We start from the raw sequence: 22827 nt of genomic DNA, 5'->3' as shown, positions 1-22827 counted from the left end.
GGTTTTAACATTTAAATGTTAAGAGATATATATAGTTTTCAAGTAGATCATTCGTGTCCGATTTTTACTCCTGTAGAGGCTGGCTCATACCACCGAAAGTTATGCTCTTGATAGTCATGAACTCGTCAATACCATACTTGCTGCCCTCACGGCCGAAGCCACTCTGCTTGACACCACCGAATCTATAGAAAGGTTAGAGATTGATATACCAGTTGTAGGGGAGATGTAAACTTACGGAGAGGCAACGTCACTAATCAATCCAGTGTTGACACCAACCATGCCGACCTCCAGGGCTTCAGCAACACGGAAGATGCGGCGAACATTACCACTGAAGAAGTAACCAGCGAGACCAACCTCGGCATGGTTAGCCAGGTCAACAACCTCCTTCTCAGTCTTGAAGGGGAAAAGACCAGCGACGGGACCGAAAGTCTCCTCGGAAGCGAGAAGCATATCCTTGGTCATGCCAGTAAGAACAGTGGGGTGGTAGAAGTTAGGTCCGAGTGCGGTAGCTCTTTGCCCACCAACGACAATCTGAGCGCCTCTGGAAGTAGCATCCTGCACATGCTCGTGGGCCTTGTTGGCGGCGCGCTCGTGAATGACAGGTCCGTGGGTGATGCCATCCTCGAAACCACCGCCGAGCTTGAAGTCCTTGACCTTCTCGACAAAGCGCTTGGCAAATTCCTCATACACGCCGTCTTGAACGTAGATACGGTTAGCGCAGACGCAGGTCTGGCCAGAGCTGCGGAACTTGGAGTTGATGGCACCCATCACGGCAGCGTCAAGGTCCTCGACGTCATCGAAAACGATGAATGGTGCGTTACCGCCGAGCTCCCAGGAGACCTTCTTGATTGTAGATGCAGATTGCTTTCCAAGGATGCGGCCGACGTTAGTCGAGCCAGTGAATGACACCTTACGCACCTCGGGGTGGGTGGTAATGAGCTCGCCCACTGCAGGGGTGTTCTTCGAGGAAGTAACAAAGTTGACAACACCCTTGGGAATTCCAGCCCGGTGTGCAAGCTCAGCAATTGCGTTCGCTGTGAAGGGCGTCTCCTGGGGAGACTTGGCCACGACTGTGCAGCCCGCCGCCAGGGCAGGGCCAATCTTCCGTGTAATCATCGCCGCGGGGAAGTTCCATGGCGTAATCAGACCGCACACACCAACAGGCTGCTTAACAGTGATAACCCGGTTTCCGGGGACGGAGGCGGGAATTGTGTCGCCGTATGTGCGGGGTGCCTCCTCACTGAACCACTCGAAGAAGCTAGCGGCATAGTTCACCTCGCCCTTCGCATCCGCAAGGGGCTTTCCGTTCTCCCATGTAATCAGCTTCGCTAGATCATCTGCGTTCTCCATCATCAAATCGTACCACCGGCGCAGCATACGCGCACGCTCGCGGCCTAGTGTTGTGCGGAATTTGGGGAAGGCTTCGGAGGCGGCTTGAATCGCCTTCTCAACATCGGATGTATCGAGCTCGGGGCATGTTCCGATCAATTTTCCACTGGCGGGATCTGAATGAGACAGAAAGTCAGCTATCTATCTAAAACCCGAGTGTTCAATTTGGTCTTACCGTGGACTTCGAAAGTCTCGCCCGACTTCGCGTCAACCCACTCGCCATTAATGTACGCCTTCTCAATGAACAGCGACTGGTCTTTCAACTGTAACCAATTAGTATAAACCACCAAAAAAGATCACATTCAATTGCAGATCTTACCTGCGGCGCGCTGTGTTTCATGCTGTATAGTCTCTGTGCGCGAGCAGTCGGGGGAATGGAAAAGGGATATCTCGATCGGGGTCTCAATAATTGGCGGGCGACGGGGCGGATGATGCGGTCCATTATAAAATCAAGGCGAGGAGGAGCCTTGGAGAGAGAAAGAGAAAAGGGGAATATGGAGAAAGTTTTATTGAGATTGCGGGGAGCTGGAGACAGGGGAGTTGGAGATGCCTTTAAAGGGAGCAGTTCAACAGTTCTAGTGGGGTATCGGTGTCTCGAATTGGTGAGTCAATGGTGATTGCTCTCTATGTCCGAGAAGCACCGAATATGTGTGTAATGAGAATTCTAAGAATGAGAGATGGTAATCTTCGAAGGGGAAGCTCCATGCTTAAAGCGGGGATCTGCGGAGTTGATGTCATCTATACTTAACCTCGGGGCCATATATCAACACGCTTGGGTTTGATTTTGATTTTGTTCTTTTTAGATATGTTCTGATATGTTCTGATAAATTCTCCAGTGTCTTTTTTCAAGTTTTATCGACGAAAAGCCGACTGGAATAGAGACAACTCTTTCTATAGAAAGTGCTCCATTTCATAGATCTGGTAATTGAAGTAATTTCTGAAATAAATATTACCGAGCACGGCTGTCTTAGCCAATGAAAATCTCAGCGTTGTAGGAACGCGGGATTTACAACCAATCACCGCCGATCATGGGCCTCCGGCCGCGAGATAGTGTATTGGTATTATCCCGAGCTCATCTACCACGCATCGGTCTGGTCCCCACACATCACCAAGCACCCTCGAAGAAGAGAAGGGAAATCTTTCATTTTTTATAGAAAAAAGGCAATGAAATAAAAAACAAAAGTAACTGTTATAGTTGGACATGAAGATTGCGCAGAGTGCACATTCACTCAAAAGAAAATGACAGGGGTGGCCGCCTCTAGTAGTAAGTACATATGGAGTATTCAATGTTTCGCCATGCCGTCGCGATACCAAAGCACTTGATATAGAGAACGCTACATGCCTCTTACAGAATAAAAATGGATATTCCAGAGGGGAAACAGGTTGGAATTTGCGGGTGAGATCTAAGGGCTACCTGTCTACTCGCGAGATGAGACCATCTGACACGCATCTGGACTATACCAATGAATAAGTCTACAATGATCAGAGGAGCTGGTGTACAACGTAGGTGACTGTATTAGACTAGAAGAACTCCTATAGTAATTGATCTCATGGATACATCTCGACTATATCGTCCTTTGTGGGTTTGGTCCCTTTGGGATATCATGCCCTAATACCTAATAAAGTTATTAGATGTAGCCGCAGAGGAAGGATACTTTGAACGCGATCTCCTAGACCACAATAGAATATCAGAATAGTAAATGTGACAATACTCTCTTACCCTCTCAAAGGAAACCGCCAACCTTCTCTCACTTGCCAATCGACAACCACACACCATTTCCCTTCTTCATCACCTCTCTACTTCACCCCTCACCACTTTCACCTTTCTACTTCATTGATTCCATTCTTTTCTCTTTGGCCAGTTCAGTACCATTCGCACAGGGCTCTCAGCCCAAGTTCGAATATCATTTTTTCAGTCTAGTCGAGACAGCTCGCTACATTTCCTTGCCTGAAGGTTGGTGTCGCGCTCTCACTTGAACTTTCAAAACCCATACGCTAACATACCTCATTAGATACCAGTCATCTACCCATTCGCAACCTAGCCTTAGGACACAGTTGTCCTGTTGTCTATACATACCCACCCATATTCGCATCTTCTTTAACTCAATACTCCTCAAATTGGGTCGAGATGTCCTCATACAGACCGCACAGATCTTACCACCTCACTGATGCAAATCAGCACGCCACGGACTCCTCCAAGGGCATGGACACCCAGTTAGACCTCTGGTCAGCTGATGTCCCTGATGAAGATGTAATGGATACTCGATCTGGCACGTGGTCACCTGTTTTCTTTGATTGGGATCAGGCCAGGGCAAACTACACTCCGGACATGATAATTGACTTCAGTCTACCCACTGTTCCCTCGGTCCCAAAGCTGAGTTCGTCTTTCTCTAAAAAGTGCACCATCTCGCCACCACAAGTGATCCCAGATCGATTCGGAAGCCTACCTTGGTTTGCTCTCGAAGAAATTCTCTTCAACTTACCTGATTTGACCACTTTGCATCAACTGTGTCAAGCTTCGCCAGCTGTGTATCAATATCTCGGCGATAAAACTGGGATTTTTCCAATTGTTGTGGAAAGGATCATGGATTCGTGGATTGAACCCTACGAGACAGAGCCGAGCTACAGCAACCCCCGCATCCTACTCTATAAAATCATGCGCCAGCCTGATAGAGGTTACCACGAAGATACATGCTCTCTCTTTCGAACTCTCGTATACCTGTGGTGGAAAGAGGATGCGGTGGCCAGAGGTGTGACTGCGGATGGGAACCCGTTGCCGGACGATTTCAACAGTGACAGCCTCTACTACGTCAATGTCGGTGCAAGGGGCTGGACAAAGCCCTCAAACATCGGGGAGGTTCCTCTCCCAGCTTCAACCCCACCAAAGATTTTGCGCCACCTTATCAGCTTGGCAAGCCGGATTCGGGCGGATGCCCATGCCTTCTTCCACGCCGCGATGAAGCATTTAAAGACTAGAAAGATCAAGGAGCTCAGGTACAAGAAGGTGCCTTGGAAAAAAATTGGGACCGGGCACCCTCCTGCCACCCCGGTTGACAGCAGTGGGGAGCATTGGCCTCTCACTTGGTTGGAGGAGCAGCGCCTGATGCTGGCCCTCCTCAAGCCGTGCGTTTTCTCAGTACTACGCCGCGTTGTCTGTGAAAAAAAGATATTGACAACCAACGCCCCTACTCCCAATCCCATCAGAGAGTACTATTCAACCACGCTCGAGGACCTGGAGAAGGATGCACTGGTGGATTACTGGATACCTTTTTATCACACTCACGAAAGGGGAAACGTACCCCTTGAACAACTTGAGACTATCATCACATGGAAAGACTCTGAAAAACGAGTGCACGGGGCAATACGCAAGAAAAATGCCAAGTTCACAACCTGCTGCCCGGAGTTTAGCGAGCTGACCGAAAAGCAATTCAGAACCGGCTTGTGGAGTCTCCAACATAACACGCTTTCGGCGGTGTTTGTAGCACAGAATTCCACTCACCCAGTTGTGAGAGACGCTGGCCTTCGCGGAAACTTCCACAAGTTCGGCGTAAGCTTCTGGGACAATGACAGAATGATGTACTTGGGGCTCGCGATTGAGAAAATGCATCGGGAAGTCGACCTGAAAGACCTCGCGTGTCGTTGGTTGACTCTACTGCTGTCGACACACTCCTGCAAAGGGTCCGGCCAGGAAAGGCCGAATAAATTCCGCTGCCGTACAAGCGCTATTCCGGTAGACAGGTAGGCCTGCTGGACTGGACCACATTCACACCGGAGGATGGGGCCTCGGCCGACGGAAGCCATTTGGGTGGACATCTTTTCGATTTCTATTTTTTCATCTTACACAAATACTTTTCATGATCTATTCATTCATTTGGTTACTGAGGGAGAAGGGAAAAAAACGAAAAAAAAGGGTACGCATACATCGTGAAGTCGATGTCTTCGCCGCGAGGAACGGTGGATTTGGCCATTGAAGTAAAACAGAAAAAAACAAAAAGAAAAAAAAAACCTGTTGAGTACTTTCATTGATCGCACTGGTAACCTAAAAGGAGACATACTTAGGAGTATTACGTATTGTAGATATCTTAGTGATAGACTCCGTTCTGTGGCTTTTATAGCGAGACCTGGCATTTTCATCAGCTCTCTACTAACTTACTGGCTGCACCATGGTTAGGTTAGGAAAATGTTCTATTGGGATTCTAACTTCTAGACCAGTCCGAAAGGCAGACCCCAAAGGGTTTTGATCAAACCGGGACTGTTCTATAGATGTTGATAGGTAATCCAGTTCACACTTGCGACTAGCCTACATAAAGCAGACAACCTATTCGAGTACGATGACCGGATCATCCTGTTCAATCGAGGCTTCCTTCCCGGAAGCAACATGTATACCATGAGCCTTTTTCAAATGCTGGTTCAGGTTCCATTTTCGTGAAAACCCATTCGTATGTCGAGTGCAAGTCCTGACAGGACAGATGATATCCACTTTTCGATGAGGACCCCTTCCAACGCCTGGTTTAGCCATCTTTGGCTCTTGATCGGCGGCTTGTTCTGTGTCCTCTGCAGTAGGTTCCGCCATGAGTTCTCTCGGCTCCTCCGGGGCTGGGGATGGGGATGAGGATGGAGGAACGATTGCAGGACTCTTGTGTGCCTTCGAGCGTCGTTGGCCTGGTATCCTCGTGTTGGATTTGGGAATCTTCGGCTTGGGTTTCGGTTTGGGTATCACCGCTTTGGCTTTGGGTATCTTCGCCGGGGATCTTGGTTTAAGCTCAGGTTTGGTGGTCTGCCTGCGATTTGCCTGGGGGGTTGGCGGAGGGATTGGCCGAGGACTTGGTGGCGCCGAGTCGATCTCGCTCTCGCTTTCGGTGTAGGCATATTCTTCTCGAGCACCTGCCTTGCTTCTCTTTTTTACCCTGCCTTCAGGCATTATTCGGAATTCCATATCCTCGCCGAAAAGGTCGGCGCATCGCTTTGACGCGCGCATTACCGCAGGGGTGGGAAGGCCCATCATTGATGCCAGTCCCATAACTTCACTCCAGTCTCGCAGTTTGAGTCGGCCTTTGGCGTGTTGATTGTTATCGTGACCAGCAGAGGAGTCGCGATATTGCGCTCGGGTTTGGGAAGCATCTGGCAAGTTTTCATCTTCCGTCTCTAGTCCAGTGGACATGCGTGCACTGTTGGAACGGCGTGATAAGTCCCGTTCCTGAGACTCTTGTCGAGCACTTTTTCGACCACGCGATCGACTCCTGCTTCTGCTCTTGGCGCTCTCTCGAGTCAGATAGTCTTCTTCGTCCGAATCGCTCCATTGCTCGTCACCAGAATCTTCCTCGAACTTGCGACCCTTCATGGCGCAATGAAGTCCGTATAGAAGGCGGTCTACTTGCGAGATGACATTGCGGGCTAGCGGACGTAATTGGCGAATGGATTTGTCCTCGTCGAGGAGGACTGTTGGCCGGAGAATTCTTGTGTCGACAGGCTCTTCTTCTTCGTCCTCCTCCTTTTTCTCTAATTCATCGTCCATCGGTTCATCCCCGTCGAGCATCTTGTTCCGAGGGTTATCTTCAATTTCCTCGAAATCCAACTCTCGGGCTCGGAAGGTCTCCTTGGAAGTCTTCAATATGAACGCCGTGATGCATTCTTCCAACTCCCCACTGGGTCGGGAATCAGGTTCTATTTGAAAAATATCAGGGGCATCCATTCGCCTCTGTATCATTTCGTTGGAGCGGGGAACTGTGGCCGCATGAACCGGCCATGCAGCCCATCGCTTGTTCACACGGAGTGGCGCTTTGTCAATGACCCCAGGGTTCTTTCGGGCAGTGTCCCGCGCTCGCCTGCGAATCACGTGGGCATTGTAAAGGTGAGCCGCTAAATCTCTGGTTCGGTGGGTAACCATTGCATTATAGGCTCCGATTTCATCGGCATTGTAGTTCCTCCACGAAGTAGCGTGTCCATCAAACAGATTGGGACGCTCAACTCCAGGTGGCAGGTCAAGACCTCGGTCAACTACATAGTAAATTGGATCATGTTGAGACTCCTGTGGTCTTTTTGAGCGTATGCGACTTCTGCCACGATTATTTCCCTCATAGCTTTCATCATCAGAGTCACCCTGGAGCGCCAAGGGCTGTTCTCGCATTATCGTGTCAAATTCATTTTGATCTGGCTCCTCGTCCATGAGATCTGCTTCTGAAAGAGGCTCTAGAGGGGCATCTTGACTGATGGGGCCTCCAAAAAGAGAACTTCTTAGCGGTTCCGGTTGAGAAGAAGGTTGCAAGGCATCACTGCTTGGGCCTCCAAATAATGATTGGCGTGGCTGCGCAGATTGCGGTGGAAGAAGTTCTGGCCATGGCACTTGGCTTCCATACAAAGATGACATGCTGGGAAGAAACTTTGGTCTCTTGCCGTTGTATGCGGAAAGGGTTTAGACCTGCAGTGCCTAGATGTCACATAGATGCGGACTTTTATTTGACAACATCCGATTTAAAGGTCAAGAAGACATCCAGCGTCAGAAATTTCAGTAACGGGTGTTTTAAATGGTGAATTTTGAGTCTTCTGTCCAATAATTTAATTGCTCCTGAGTGTTGAAGATGTCAAAAATTCCAGGCGGGTGGATCACCGTTGCGGTCACGTGATCGATATACACGATCCTGTTCGGGATATGTGCGCTAGTCCCAAAATGGAAGTATATAATCTTCTGCCCTATGTGATCTCTACTATTTCTATCATTATGATAGGATCCCAGCGACCACTTAAGCTCCAACTGGTTATTAATTCTGGGTCGAAATTTCAAAGTACACCGAAATAACACTGCTCGAGCGAGGCTAACGTAGTACCGTTGAACAACCAGGTGCCTCGGAGGTGTAGGCAATGGCGAGCTTTGCGCCACAAAGATCGTCACAAAGACCGTAAATTGTGTTATGATAACATGAGCCCCTCTTTCTGGAAGGCCTTCAAACTCACCTGCAAAGCCCGATGCTTCCATGTAAGAGCCAGGAGGAACTGCATTGATCATTGATCTCAGTGGGCTTTGAAGGCACGTCATATCTTTTCAGCCCCAACTACAGTGCTAGGATGAGCTACGATAACCAACTAGATCCCTATCACTGATGTCTCCGAGCTGCTCTGCTTCCCAGCTCTCTCGGGGTTAGTTCCTCAGTGGGGCTTAGGGGCCCCCACAACTCTAATAATGGACCAATAGATTTACGTCATTGGCGTCACATCTATACTTTTTTACTCGATGGAACTTGAGTAGTTGCATGCGAACGAGATCTTGGTGGAAAGATATGTATTTGCAAAGAAAGTAATGATAGCATTCCAATAGTGATATAGACCGACGGCTCTATCCAAAACGAATGAAAGTGACAAAGTCAACTGCCAAAAAGCGAAAGCAAAACCACCCACCTTTTATATTTTGAAGCCGCATTCTAAAACCCATCTTTAGGAAGAAAGAGAGGCATTGAATCCTCCCAGATGGAGTTGGTCAAAGCACGCTTATTGGATCCATCGGAGCCCATGATCATGATCTGACCGTAGGGCTGGAACGTCTCGTCGTACAAAGGGCACTCATACTGGAAGCCGTACATTCCGGAGGACCACATAATTTTTCCATCCTGGCGCCAAACGGCGTGGGCATCGTTGGCACCACTCGACGTCAGAATGCGGAGATCAGTGCCGTCGGGGCGGATGGTGCAGACCTCGTAGTTAGTCGGAGAAACCTTGCGAGTGAAGACTATCAATTCCCCATCGGGTGAGAAAGAGGGAAGATTGTCCCAGCCGCTGGTGAGTTGGGTAATCTCTCTAGACTCAACGTCGATAATGCGTAAACCGATATCTGTCGTGTCGCCGTACTTGGCGGTGTCGGCACCCCAGACGCGGTAGACGACCTTCTTGCCGTCATGAGAGAAGCTGGGAAAGCCGGTGTTGAGGTCCTTGGTTCCATTGATCCAGAGATTGCTGGTGGTGAGGACGTCGATGTGGTTACCGTTTGTAGTGGAACGAACAATCCAGGCTCCTCGCCAATCACGCGCCTCAAACCAGGCGCCCACTCCGAAGACGACCCATTCGCCGTCTGGGGACCAGCTGGGACTGTAAGCCCCGGCCAGACCTTCTTTAATCAGACTAGTATCGAGGAGACTGGTATCATTAGGCTTGTAGAGTAAGGAGACCTCCCTATCCTCCAGGTCGAAAGTGGCAATTGAGGAGTTTCCAAGTTGCCTGTCGGTCAGAGCCACGCGATCGTCCGACGAGAGTTGAGGGAATACATCAGTGAAGCGGTATTCCCAGTCGCTGTCCCAGCTGTAAAGCTCTTTAAAAAGAGGGCGGATAGACCAATCAACTTTCTCGTAAACAATGTACTTTCCATCGGAAGACCACGAGGGAGAGCGGATAGTGGTGTTGAAGTATGTACCATTTGTAAGGTATATGCCCTCCTTAACGCCGCCCTTCAGATAATACCCAATGGTGGAATTCGTCACGTATTGAGGAAATGCTTTGACACCTCTACCGCCGATTTCAGTTCGACGGTCATTGCCGTCGATTCCAATCGACACAATTGTGGAGTTAGCAGCTGCCACCAGATCGGGTCGATGCGCATGCCATGTCCCATTGCGAGTCATCTCGTAGAATATGAGGCGCTTGCCATCGGGTGACCATTTGGGAGACCCAAGGCAGTGACCTGTACGGTTGACAACACGGCGAAGATCTGAGCCATCAGGGCGAATAACATAAATGCCGAGTTCTTGGGTGTGCTCCCAGCCATTCAGGCCGAGATAGGTAAGATTTCCGTGGCCATTCCATCTTGTGTTGCGATCGGAGGAAAACGCAAGCCAATTTCCATCTGGCGACCAAGCTGGACGAAAGTGACCACGCATCATGTCCTCGTCTGGTCGGTTAGCTGATGTATCAGTAATATTCCACTCGGCGCCGGTCTCCAGGTCCTTGACCCAAATGTTAGCGATGTAATTGTTGGCTGTCGAAACATATGCTGCCAATGTTCCGTTGGGTGAAATTACAACGCTGTCTTCCACTGCCGGGGATGTGACAATCGGCTGTAGATCGGAGCCATCAGGGCGCACACGCCAGATATCGGAGTTTCCATCACCATCACGCTCACTGGTGAAACTGATCCATTCACCATCAGGAGAGAATTCGGCATGGTATTCATAGCCAGAATCTTTCAATAAAGGACGCTCGTTGGTGCCGTCCGCGTTGGCGATGTATAGTTCTGAGGTGCCGGGGGCAATTCGGTTCATCAACAGCAGTCCCTTTTTTCCGGCTGTTGCGGAGGCGGTAGGAGACGCAGCACTTGTAGTTGATTTGCTAAGAATGGCGTCTCGAGGTAAGTTGACATGAAGGGGGGCACTATGGTCAACCTCAGTGTCCGCATCTCGGGTATAAGGGCAGTTCGCTGACACAGGGGCAATGGCGAGGCCCACGACAGTGACAACGCCAAGACGCATTTCAAATGCCGTGGACGACTTTTGAAAGACAAGGGTCTCGGGTAAAAAAGGATATCTCCAGGGCCAAGGAGTTGTCGTAGTACTAATATGAAATGCGGGAATCAAACCCAGGAAGGTGCTACCTACTTGTAGGTAGCTGTATACATGGACTTGTAGCCATTGGTTTGGGGGGTTTTATTTGGATACCCTATTGAATTATTTGCCTAGAAATGAACTATATAATGAATCTTTTGATAGAGAGTCTTCTAGTTCAGCCGAACCCGTCATCTGGATGAGCAACCTATTATCTTACATTCATTGGGATCTTGTATATCCAACAAGATCCACGGCATCCTTGCCATACTCCATAATACTTTGGCTTTTGGAATTGAAATCTGGCAGACTGCTATACGATAGTAGCTAAACTGTTTTTTTTTTTTTTTTTTTTTTTTTTTTTTTTTGACCGTCAGAAGAGCAAGGGTCTGAAACAAGGGTCGACTCTGCATACTTCCCCGAGTAACCCTAACCACGCCATTTACCACGTCAGGGACGTGGAAGCTATCGAATAATAGTCAAAAATGACAGAGTAGTATTTCAGACAGGGTTCCCACTTCTAGCCATACATTATGGTGTTATGCTCAAAGGCAGGAAATATTGTACCTAGCGTCAACTGGTAAACACCGCGAGACCCCGGCCTAGGACTGAAGATCTGCAGAACTAGCTCCTCGTGGGAGGAAGCTGTGGCTTGAGGGATTAGATGAAGATACCACGAAAGGAAATAGTCACCTTGATATGCATATTTTTTGATTGCTTTAAGAAGTATTCCCCCGGTCAGTGTTCTTCTAGGGTAGACATCCTAGAATTTGGTACAGAGACAGTAGTTGGGGTCTACCAAGTCGGATCGGAGTACAAGAATTTGCGACATGACATTATAGAGCCACAATGGATCACATTCGGGTGGCATTTTAAATAGCAGCTAGTAACATGGAACAATGCATGATGACTCCTTTAGCTACAAACGCCACAAGGAAATCGTGAGACACACCCAATCGGAGTCAGCAAAGTGCTACCAGGCCAGCCTAGATCAGACCTTTGTCGCCTGTGGTACGGGTAAGAGATATTTATCCGGGTACATAGTTTCACAAAACCGATCGATGGAAACATATGTATATATTCACACGAATCCAAACCGATCTATAGCTTCCCATACTAAGAAAGTGGGCAACGCCATAAAAGGTTTCACGGATTTCTCACTGAAAGCTGATGTTGAAAGTAATAAAGCACTACTTGTTAGACCATATATTCTTGTCTGATGGCTGACATTGAACACGAGGGCTGGCTTTAGGTGCCGACGCGGCTGAGGTCGCGGGTTACTAGAACATAACCCGCCATTCATCTCGGGTTTTTAAATTAAATCCCCACGGTTCCACCGATGGTAACCTTGAAATCTTAGCAGACAACCTTGGAACCTATCGGATATAAATGTGGGGCTGTAGATCGTGGTCCCCTAGACTCGGACATGGGGCTGATGCAGACGTAAGCCATTTATTTCGCCATTTCTGCTGTTTAGGATTCGATAATAGGTTCTTCCTTGTGTTAGAAAATAAGGAATATAATAACTGCGCACAAAAAGGGAAGTGCCAGTTCGCTCTATTGATTCATGTACCTATTTCCAACAACTCAACGGGCGAATCAAAGCCTTGGTCATGCTTCCAAAGCGGATTCCACAACAATTCTCGAATCCTGATCAAATGTAACAATAAAAGTCTTCCACTTTGCCTGTCCAACTTCTGTTTTCTCCTGGCCGATGACAGAGCTCAAAAACCCGCCATGTGTAACAACCACAATGTCTGGTCTTCCGCTGTCCTTTAGTTCTTTGAATTTCTGCTCCAATCGACGCTGGATTCGTTCTCCGCGCAACTTCAAGCTCTCGGGATCACTGGCATAAAGTCCTTCCTTTGCTGGGAATGTGGGATCCAAATCTAAGATTTCCCAGGGTAGATCGTAAAACTCCGAACGTAAAATCGCAATATCCGAGCCAGTATCACATGGCCGAGCCGAGTGTGCCTGTACATCTGGCTCTAACAAAAGACGCGCGCCATTCTGAACTCCTGCCCCGGAGCCTTGCGCGTAATATTTCTCATCGATGCTTTGTTGGAAGCCCAGACGGGCTGTTTGAAGAGTGCGTCGGAGTGGAGATGTCATCACTAAGCCAACACTCTCCTTGAATGGAAAGCCTTGACATAGTTTTAGGCATTGTTGGATTCCTCTTTCTGTCAATGGGGGATCGAGAATGGTTGTGTCGTGACCGGGATTGTGGGTTCCCTCTGCATGTCGGATGAGATGTAACCGGAAAGACATTTCGGCGCCGGTTGGATGGTGATTTTGTGACCGAATTGAGAGATACAGTGTAATGATCAATGCGAAGAGACAAATGAGTATGAACTTCATGAATATTTTCATTTCCGTTCTGAATCTAATGATCGGGAAGAGTACGGGACCCCGAAGCTTATATCCGACCTCGGGTGCTTAATCGGACCTCCATTCCAACTTGGGAAACATCAGCCGCGGGCCTAGAGTACATCGGGTAACATTGAGCCGGAAGTCCGAGAGATGATCTTTGACCAATAAGAAGATACGCCGGGGATGGGTTTTGTTCGTGGATATACTAACATTCAAAGAAACAAGAAGGCACGGAAGAATGGTAAAATAGGTTATGTACCGGCCACTGTCAGAAACAGTGATAGAAGAAGACAAGTGTTCTTGTGATGGCTTCAGACCTCACGGATAACAATTTGGAAGTGATCCCGAGAGCTGTCGTAAGTATTCTCCACCCCGGGACCCTCCTGACTGCGTATGCGGAAATATACTATCGAGAAGAATGATCTTCCTTCTTGACGTCTCGTTCCTTCACAAAGGTATTTTCAAAGTCAAGCCCAGAATCCTGACGTATGATACCGTACCCAGACGATGAATCCAAAGGCCTGCCGCCATGCGCATCTGAGAAGTCCTTTGCCCGCACCATATTATCCAGTGCCACCTCAGCAACTTTTAATCTCGCACCGACATCTTGGGCGCAACTGATGCCATGCTGAACATCCTTGATACCGAGATTCAGGTTAGACCAAGGGGCTTGACCTAGATTATATGATTAGCAAAAGAAGAACAAATCGGGTACTCTCAATTGACGCCATATTCATACCTTCCTCTGGCAGATAAACGCCCTGCGTCATGCGTCTAGAACTGGAGTGCATCAAACCTCCAAAATTCAATTCAAGCAACTTTTCAAGCATGTCTGTGCCGAGGTCGCTTTTCTCTGCTAGCACCTGGGCTTCTCCCACGATCTCCATTGTGCCTGCAACGAGGAAATTACTAAATAGTGTCAGTAAGGCTGTTATGACACGGTATATTTGTTGCAATCTTACCCCAAAGTCTTGAGAAGAGTGGCCTTCTCGGGTTGATCCGAGACAATCATCACATCCCGAGCGATGACACCCTTGCCGAAAGGTGCGATTTTATCGATGGCTTGACTTGGGCCAGCCATCGCCATCAACACCGTGCCACTTTCCGCGGCCGGGGTGGCTCCAAAAACAGGTGCTAGTGTAGTCCATGAGAAACTGCAACATGACTGAGGTGGGTTTACTTACCAGCAACGAAGGATGCATTTCGTTTCTTCAGCTTTTCATTTGTCTCCTTGGTCGTATTAGGATGCACAGTGGTAGTATCCACAAACAACTTGCCGTCAATATCTTTGACAGTTAATATTTGGTCAACGATAGTATTCAAAGCCGCATCGTCACTGGTCTGTTGCTCTATGTTAGTGATCTAGATTTTTGGGGATCTTTGAAGGGTCTCTGCAAAATGAAATTCCCATTCATATACTCACCGATATGAATATCAGGTCACATTCAGCGACAAGTTGGGCGATAGACTCGCATCCAATACCCCCAAGTGATTCAAGTGGCGCGCCGCGAGACACCGTCCGATTCCAGAATCTTAATTGTGATATTGTGTCTTGTTGGAGAAATCTTTGGACATTTTGCGCCATTGAAAGTCCCATACTCCCGAGTCCTAGGGGAATTAGAAACGTGAAGCCCAATGGGATTGTTCTTCATTTCCGTACCTATCCATCCCACAACTTGCGGTTTGTTTGACGCCATGATTGGTTAGTTTGTTTATAGCTTCTGTGTGCTGATACTGCTTGATATGTCGATATGTCAGTGTATATACCGGATTTTAGCCCGTGGTCGTGATTTTCCCGATCGGGGTGTCGCCGCTTTATGAGGGCGCTCAGGGTCCCCTACTGACTGAGTATTTAACAGCACAGGGTGACTAACTAACTACTCAGTGAGCATTAATTTTGCTTAATAAGCAGTTAACTAGATGGATGATGTTAACTAGTTAACGTATTTCGCTAACTAGTTATTACTCGGCCCATCGCACGGCCCAACACCCGCTACTGGGTGTTGGGCCGTGCGTTGGGCCGAGTATTGAATTTAAATGCATTTATCTCAACGAAAACGCCATTAAATTAATTACACTAAAATTAATCATCTATTTGAACCTAGATACCTATTGAATGTATGCCCTGTTTTATTGCACCCACTACACCTTGGTGTAGCCCGTACACGTGGTTATAAAGCCGGCGAAGCGCTTCTTCGCCGTGGGCGGGAGGGGGCGCGGATATTAAGATTTAAAATCACTCGATCGGGCGTGAAAGGCACTACTATACCTATGTAGAAGGAGAGTTGTCGAGGATGAAAACTCTAATTGTAGGATTCCGGGCAAACAACGAAACGATTGTTTGCTAGGATATCTACTAAGCAAATTTTGCAGCAAACCCCACGTACCGTAATCGTTCTCAGGTGACAGTCCCTGTATAAACAGGAGCTCTGTAAGAGATAATGCTCTTCATCTAGAAGCGTAATGGTAGTAAACCCCGAGGCTATTCACACTCCCTAAATAGGAAAGTTCTCTGGACGGGCGGAGGTGAAATTGTAGCTTGTGTGGACCCGAGGGTCCTGTGCGACAGCATTGGTGCAAAAAAGCACCAACAATCGATGATATTGACAGATCGTGAGATCAGATCAAGAACGAGGGGAGGTAGCAGAGAGAGACTATGGAAGTCTACTACTATGGCGAGCAGTCATGTGACTACTTGAGAGATATCAACACAGGGAAAGCAGTCGCCCAAGAGATAGGTAGTTACGTCCTTGGGCGTCGGGGCAGTCTCATTTACCTGCACAAAGTTCCACCGCTTGTCGCATCCGCAGACTTGACCTGACACAGAGCTCATGACGTAATTGAGTATGGATAACCTTGGAAGGCCAATATGAGTACTAGGCCACGAGCACGTGAATTAGTACAGATTTAGATATGCAACGCTACATAAGGGCTACCTATCCCTGTACTTTGGAGTGATTTGATTCGACATTTATCTCAACATGGTGCCCCGACCCGAGCTGACGGCGTCGGAGCGGATGGCTTCGAGAGTATCCCCGGAGGATCCCACACTGCGATTCATGAAAGATGGGACTTTTCATATCTCCATTTTCGAAGACCTTCATTTTGCCGAGGGTATGTTTTGATCCTTGTTAATGTGATGGAGATTGGGAAAGATAATGGACCTTCTAACCTCATTTCAGATGACGAGACGGATGCCAAATCAAGACAGGTGATGTCATCCATCCTTGCTGTAGAGCGCACCAACTTTGTAGTCCTCAATGGCGACCTAGTATCCGGCGAAAGGACACAGAAATTCAACTCGAGTCAATATGTCGTCTCTGCCATTTCGCCGCTGGTCAACGAGGGATATCTATGGGCTTCGGCATACGGCAACCACGACAGCGAGATTAATCTCGATCCGAAAGAAGATGTATTCAACACTGAGAGGCGACACCGCAACTGCTTAACACAGAGTAGGGTCTCTGGGCCCGAGGCCGGAATCACAAATTATTATTTGCCGGTCTTTTCGCACTCAGCACCGAACACCAGCAAGCCCGCACTTATCTTGTGGTTTTTCGATTCTAAGGGTGGGCATTATTACCAGAAAAGCGGAGAGGGTGGTCTATCGGTTAAGAGACGCAGTTGGGTCGATGAATCTGTACGAAGTCCTATCGGTGATCCCTTTCATGACTGACTCAATGAAGGTGGTGGAGTGGTTCACCTCGACTAAGTCCAAACTGAAAGCTGAGTTTGGGATTGTCCCATCCCTGGCGTTCTATCACATCCCTGTCCATGCAATGCTTGAATACCAGCAAGGAGGCCTTCACCCACATAGGAATCCTGGTAGTAACCGCGAAAGTGTGAACCCTCAAGGCACCTTAGGCTGGAGCTATGATAGCCAGGATATGAAATTTATGAAAGCGCTTGTTGAGACTGAGGGACTTGTTGCAGGATTCAGTGGCCATGATCATCTAAATGATTGGTATGCTTTCAGATTTGCAGCGAAGAACATATTGAGGACTGTATTAGACGCTAACCATTGAAGGTGCTTCAAATGGGACGAATCGCTTACCGAGCACGGATTGACCGGAAACGGCATGAACTTGTGCTACGGTCGGCATACGGGGTATGGAGGGTACGGCAATCTGACCCGCGGTAGCCGACAGATTTTGCTCCATGAAGCAAATCTCAGAGATAAAACTGAAACATGGGTTAGATTGGAAGATGGGACTATCTCAGCGCACGTCACGCTGAACTCGACTTATAGCCAGGATTCTTATCCGGCAGTTACTAATAGTATGGGGAAGAAGAGTATTCACGTGCCGGATCATCTGCTCTCTTTGTTCTCGTTGTGGGTTTTCTTTTTGATCATATGGCGCTCAACTCCGAGATAACAATGGTCTATGCCAGCACAAACACCTCCGATTTTCTAGGAGACCTAGAGAGGGAGAAAGCCTTGGCCACACGCACCACCTCAGACATCCATCCCTACAGTGCCGTTCCATAAGTTCTTGCACCCTTTGACTACCGCCTTTCTAAAGGCCAGACGGCCTACCCAAATACTTATACCGATTATAATTCTAGGTTTTCATTGGTGGGATTAGGATAGGGGTGCTAAAACTTATGGACTCACTGTAAGATGGATTGGATAAATACCGCCAACTTCCACAACACTGGATTCTACCTCATAGTGCCATTTTCCACTCTTCGCCATTTGGCATGGAAAATGAGGGGTTAAGAAAAAAATCACTTGCTACGTTGATTATATGGTGACGGTAGTGACCGCAAGAAATCGTCGGGTGATTACCTGCCTTGTTATTTTACAATTATTAAACATCAACCAAGTCCGGCATTGCATGTCCGGCATTGCATGGTCATTGAATAGAGTCGATACACTGGACATGTGTATCGTGACCACGCCGGTCCTCGAGGATCATACATGCGACCCAACCGTGTTAACTCCACCCCATACAAGGGGTACCCCTGACCTCTTCGCACTAGCTTACGATCTCATCTACAAAGAAATTGCCAATCACACTATGCCAGTTTACCTGCGAGACTCCACTGGCACTAACTTCTCAACGAATTGAAATTGAGGTTCTTGTACATACGGCGTGCCGTTGACCTCACTACCGGCCAACTGTCGAAGAAGCGCGTGGATGACCGTCTGAAGTGGCGCTTGATGCGCGAGGAGACCAAGTCTCGGATTGAAACGCTCGGGCAGCAGGTTCGAAATTTAGCGAACGCACTTCAGAACTAACGTGGCAGGACGATTGCAAACGTCATGACATATCATGCCTACCATGCAATTCTCCCTTCGCCAAGGGCGTCGACTCTGGGCCATCATTAGGTGAGGTCATCGGCGAAAGCGAACAATCCCTTCGCCACGCACTTAAACCATATTGACCGCGGGGCAACGAATTGGATGAATTTCCGTACCCCCCCCCCCCCCCCCCCCCATCCGTAAATGAAGTGACAGACCACACGTTACCAGTGTCATCACGAGCATTACGCAAATTGAAACAGGTTGCTAACGATGATGTAGATGTGGAGGGTAGAGTTGCTTGGCAGGGGTAGAGTTGTCAACTCCATAATTGTGGTGCTCTAACATCCTTCCCAAACGTAGTGTCTCATTATCATTATGTATAGTGCGATTTCTCTAGTCACTCTCACACAAAACCTGCTTGTCTTTTTCCATACAATCTGTCATACTAGCGATCCTATAATTCTCTTGCAGCTTTTGCAGCTTTTGCAGAGCCCAGGATCCACCAGGGATGCAAGTTCGCCGTCTACTAATCTCTAACTCTTGTTGCATGGCTTTTCCACCATGGATCTTCCTCTTAATTCTGTTCTGCTATTTTTCATTTCGGGTTAATAGTTTGGAAGTTGATTCACCCGACCACAAGGGGCATTCAACCTTCAGCAACAACACAGATAGGTCACGCATGGCTAGCGAGGCCACTTCTTTGCTCAACTTCGCCATTCTGGATACCCCACTCGGAAATGTTACCCATCAGTCACATCTCAGTGTTGCTTTCCGTGCCTCAGATAAAGATCGCTGGCTTAACTTCACTTTGGAGCCCAACCCTACTATTGTCTCAAATTCCGCCCAAGTGACTCATGTGACGACTGGCGGCACCTCCAAGTGTATCAAATCCATAAAGGGGTTTGAAATAAATGCCTTAACAGGGTCAGTTTGGGTCGGCGGAACAGGTAATGGATGGGACATAGGAGGGTGTGCCAGGATTTACTTTTGGAAGGATGGTGCTGATCTTATATTTGAGGGCACTTACAGTGTCCAAGAAGTCATCCACGATATAAGAGTGCAGGTTGCAGGCATTGACAATACATGTGACTCGGACCGTACCTTTCGTGAACATGGAGAGAAATACACCTATTCGGCTTCGGGATCATCTTGTCCCTCTCGTCCATCCCAACGCTCAAATAATAACACTGAAAGGTGCAAGTCACGGCCTTTGGATCGCAGCGAGGATCTGAAGACACACGTACCCTACAGAGATGTGCGCCACCCAAGTTCCCACAGCAAAGAGGAAGGGAAATGTTCTGAACCCATCCCGTCCCCACAAAGCGTTTACCCATGGGACCTGAGATCAACAATTGGGGATACTGTTGGATGCCCCTCGATAAATATGATTGCATCAGTAGGCATCGCCACTGACTGCTCGTACACGGCTCTGTTCAACTCCGTTAGCGACGTGGTACAAAATGTTGTCGGTATGGTCAACAGCGCCTCGGAGGTGTTTGAGCGTTCGTTCAACATTACGCTTAGGCTGAGTGACTTGGAGATCAGTGAAGGTACATGTTCTACCCCGGAACAGGAACCTAGAGATTGGAACATGCCATGCAGTAACAGGGGTCTTCTTGATAGGCTAGATAAATTCTCTATTTGGCGCGCTACGCGGGCGGATGAAAACGCATTCTGGACTTTGATTACGGGCTGCCCTGGTACAGGAATTGGAGTCGCCTGGGTAGGACAACTTTGCAATACGGTTTATGACCAGTCCCGTGGTACAGGTGCTAATCTTGTGGTGGGCATGGGCATGGGCAGGGAATGGCAAGTCTTTGCGTATGTATATCTATTCACTTTTTCTCCCTACGAATGTTCCTTGCACACTGATACTTGACAAGCCATGAGGCAGGCCACACTCTTGGAGCGGTACATGATTGTGAGGCCGATTCCTGTCAGACGGACCCAAATAGATCATCTGCATGCTGCCCGTACTCGGCAACGACATGCGATGCCGGCAGGAGATACCTTATGACTCCTGTTTTCACCCAGCACACGAATAGATTCTCACCATGCTCTATCGGCAATGTGTGCGGGGCTCTTGGTCGTGGGATTGTTAGGTCTGACTGCCTCGTTTACAGTGGTGGACCAGGGATCCCCTTCAATAGAGGGAGCCATTCGAGGGCAGATCCACGTAGGTCCCTGGTTGGTGGCCTCGCTATATGGCTAGGCGGTTCGATATTATATCTGGCAGTATCTAGAATCTGATTACCTCCTCGTGAATGGTCGTTAATTGTGTTATTGACGGATATGGATATATCGAAATTGCCGAGAATTCATGGGGATTGCTTACTCAACTAGTCGTTCTGCGTGCTAGTTAGTCAACAGCTCAAGTTAAGAGATACCCATTTAATAGTAGCCACTCTTCATCTAACATCTCAAACTTCGATATAAAATATACATTATAAGCTCCCGGATAGTTCTCGGCTTCGAAGAACCCCGGCAATAGTAGTATATATAGCGAGTAGAGTTAAAAAGTCGCTCGACTCCTACTCTAGTGGCAGGAATTGTAAGTATACCCCGTGCAAGGCCTGCAAGTGCTGACCTGTAGGAACGTGGCAAGTATGATTGGTTTACGTCATCGGTGTGCTTTATTAACCATCTCTCTTGGCGAGGATGCTTATTCCTTTTATGGAGACGATTGGAATTTAGGGTCATTAGTAGAGGAGGGCTATGTCATTGTGGCAATCTTTTCTTTCTGTATTAGCACAGCCAAAAGCGAAAACTTCCGACTTCATTCTATCCATGATCACCTTAGCAGACTTAATAATATACACATATTTACAATAATGCCGAACATGAACCATCAGCCCTCTTCCCCGTCGGGATTTATCGAGCCACTCACAACAACAGCCCGCCGCGCCCCTGATGCCCGCTCCATCAACCAGACCGATTTGACAACCGCAAATTCTCGGTTGGAGCAACCCAACGAGGAATTTAAGTATACACCGGGCATTTGGTCTTCTAGATGCAGTATAGCAGCGTCTATCTCTGGCAAGCAGACACCGGAAGATAATACAGTGGGCTCAACTATTTCCCGCCACTTCCGAGCGAATATAGACACCAGACATACCGATATTCCTCTTATAATGTGCGGGTTCGTCAGTGGTTTGGTGGACGGACTATCATTTAATGCATGGGGCAGCTTTTCAAGTATGCAAACCGGTATGCGGACTCTATAGTTACCGAGCAATTTGTTCTCCGGTGTAAAGGATATAGAGCCAATAACATATAAAATAGGAAACACCATCTTCTTAGCATTAGGCGCCTCCGGCCAGCCTGCAACACCTCCATATCTCTGGGCGAAGTCTTTCGTCGCCCTAACCGTCTTTATTACGAGCAATATATTCTTTATCTATATGCATCGATTCTTGAAACCACGACGCCGCTCAACTATGATATTATCATTTGGCACTCAGACCATTGCCCTTTTGGTGACAGCAATTCTTCTCCAACTGGAGGTCATCGCCCCGGAGCCCGAGGACCCCCAGGCTCCGATCGAATGGATACAACTCCTCGCAATCTCACTTCTAGCTTTCCAAGCAGGAGGCCAGATCTGTGCTTCCCGTGTTCTAGCCCTAGATGAAATTCCAACTGTTGTTGTGACAGCTATGCTATCTGATCTCCTTATCGATCCAAAGCTGACTACAAAAATCAACCCGAAGCGCAACCGTCGAGTCGGGGCTTTTCTCGCTCTGTTTCTAGGCGCCATGACTGCGGGAGGTCTTTCTAAAACCACGGGTATGACATCTAGTATATGGCTTGCCATGGGCCTGAAGTTGAAAATTACCTTGGGGTGGGCCTTTTGGCGGCAGGAGAGGAGGAGAATGAATGAATTTGATGAATTTGATGTGTAACGTGGCCTTGTTTATTTTTGCGTCACCTATTCAAGTAGGCATATATGTACACGAACCTACGAAACTAGCAAGTAAAGCTTTGTCTGCCTTATTGTAATACCCAGTCAATTTTCGTTACCTATAAGGTCAAAGATTTCCCTTCCCATCGATTAAAAGAGCAAGGCGACTTGCCGTGTTGCTTAAAGTCTAATGCGACGGGGCATAACTAGCGGCCAGGGTCAAATGCCTTAAAACTAGTTATTTTAGCATTGGTGCCTGATTTATGCCTTAGTGAGCACTAAAGCGGAAAGGGAAAGCCATCTCCCGCGGCCTAAAATCCGGTGTATATGTGTAAATTATTACTTGACATATCCCAAAGCGAAAACATCAGCAAATATACGTGAGACCTCGGATGTGACCC

General features: G+C 48.0%; 9 protein-coding genes across 9 annotated transcripts; 4 read left to right on the top strand and 5 right to left on the bottom strand.

Annotated features, from left to right (window-relative positions):
* Positions 1-60: 60 nt before the first annotated feature.
* On the bottom strand, positions 61-1864 carry N7455_000509 (NAD-dependent succinate-semialdehyde dehydrogenase). Its single transcript, XM_040952088.2, has 4 exons — positions 1709-1864; positions 1565-1652; positions 236-1505; positions 61-182 (listed from the first exon to the last, which is right to left on the bottom strand). Exons 1-4 carry the CDS (start codon positions 1829-1831, stop codon positions 65-67), a joined length of 1599 nt encoding a protein of 532 aa, XP_040817216.2. The 5' UTR covers positions 1832-1864; the 3' UTR covers positions 61-64.
* A 1653-nt stretch (positions 1865-3517) lies between these two features.
* Positions 3518-5131, top strand: N7455_000508 (uncharacterized protein; the record flags this gene model as incomplete). Its single annotated transcript, XM_040952236.2, has 1 exon — positions 3518-5131. The coding sequence occupies one exon, from the start codon at positions 3518-3520 to the stop codon at positions 5129-5131; it is 1614 nt and encodes a 537-aa protein (XP_040817337.2).
* Positions 5132-5707: 576 nt separating this feature from the next.
* N7455_000507 (uncharacterized protein) lies at positions 5708-7756 on the bottom strand (the record flags this gene model as incomplete). Its single annotated transcript, XM_040952325.2, has 1 exon — positions 5708-7756. The coding sequence occupies one exon, from the start codon at positions 7754-7756 to the stop codon at positions 5708-5710; it is 2049 nt and encodes a 682-aa protein (XP_040817276.2).
* Positions 7757-8804: 1048 nt separating this feature from the next.
* N7455_000506 (TolB family protein) lies at positions 8805-10838 on the bottom strand (the record flags this gene model as incomplete). Its single annotated transcript, XM_065603816.1, has 1 exon — positions 8805-10838. The coding sequence occupies one exon, from the start codon at positions 10836-10838 to the stop codon at positions 8805-8807; it is 2034 nt and encodes a 677-aa protein (XP_065462307.1).
* A 1683-nt stretch (positions 10839-12521) lies between these two features.
* Positions 12522-13178, bottom strand: N7455_000505 (phosphoglycerate mutase family protein; the record flags this gene model as incomplete). Its single annotated transcript, XM_040952401.2, has 1 exon — positions 12522-13178. The coding sequence occupies one exon, from the start codon at positions 13176-13178 to the stop codon at positions 12522-12524; it is 657 nt and encodes a 218-aa protein (XP_040817126.2).
* Positions 13179-13686: 508 nt separating this feature from the next.
* On the bottom strand, positions 13687-14877 carry N7455_000504 (NAD(P)-dependent oxidoreductase; the record flags this gene model as incomplete). Its single annotated transcript, XM_040952209.2, has 5 exons — positions 13687-13955; positions 14020-14189; positions 14243-14414; positions 14465-14621; positions 14704-14877. The coding sequence occupies 5 exons, from the start codon at positions 14875-14877 to the stop codon at positions 13687-13689; spliced, it is 942 nt and encodes a 313-aa protein (XP_040817318.2).
* Positions 14878-16261: 1384 nt separating this feature from the next.
* Positions 16262-17656, top strand: N7455_000503 (metallophosphoesterase family protein; the record flags this gene model as incomplete). The annotated part of the gene is made up of 4 exons (XM_040952129.2): positions 16262-16394; positions 16463-16920; positions 16967-17244; positions 17308-17656. 4 exons carry the CDS (start codon positions 16262-16264, stop codon positions 17654-17656), a joined length of 1218 nt encoding a protein of 405 aa, XP_040817196.2.
* Positions 17657-19207: 1551 nt separating this feature from the next.
* On the top strand, positions 19208-20678 carry N7455_000502 (uncharacterized protein; the record flags this gene model as incomplete). The annotated part of the gene is made up of 3 exons (XM_065603815.1): positions 19208-20349; positions 20412-20598; positions 20652-20678. 3 exons carry the CDS (start codon positions 19208-19210, stop codon positions 20676-20678), a joined length of 1356 nt encoding a protein of 451 aa, XP_065462306.1.
* Positions 20679-21359: 681 nt separating this feature from the next.
* Positions 21360-22427, top strand: N7455_000501 (YoaK family protein; the record flags this gene model as incomplete). The annotated part of the gene is made up of 2 exons (XM_040952140.2): positions 21360-21735; positions 21811-22427. The coding sequence occupies 2 exons, from the start codon at positions 21360-21362 to the stop codon at positions 22425-22427; spliced, it is 993 nt and encodes a 330-aa protein (XP_040817470.2).
* Between the last annotated feature and the right edge of the window lie 400 nt (positions 22428-22827).

The sequence above is a fragment of the Penicillium solitum genome, assembly GCF_028829755.1.
Source record: "Penicillium solitum strain IBT 25940 chromosome Unknown utg000001l_segment0_segment0, whole genome shotgun sequence".
NCBI classification, from domain to species: domain Eukaryota; kingdom Fungi; phylum Ascomycota; class Eurotiomycetes; order Eurotiales; family Aspergillaceae; genus Penicillium; species Penicillium solitum.
This window is presented reverse-complemented; position numbering and strand designations above follow the sequence as displayed.

What these genes read in the sequence shown, in the direction of transcription:
- N7455_000509 (XM_040952088.2), bottom strand. Translation starts at nt 1,831, where the DNA reads ATGGACCGCATCATCCGCCCCGTCGCCCGCCAATTATTGAGACCCCGA. An exon ending in TGAAACACAGCGCGCCGCAG is followed by an intron (nt 1,653 to 1,708) that starts GTAAGATCTGCA and finishes AATTGGTTACAG; the next exon opens with TTGAAAGACCAGTCGCTGTT. An exon ending in CGAGACTTTCGAAGTCCACG is followed by an intron (nt 1,506 to 1,564) that starts GTAAGACCAAAT and finishes TGTCTCATTCAG; the next exon opens with ATCCCGCCAGTGGAAAATTG.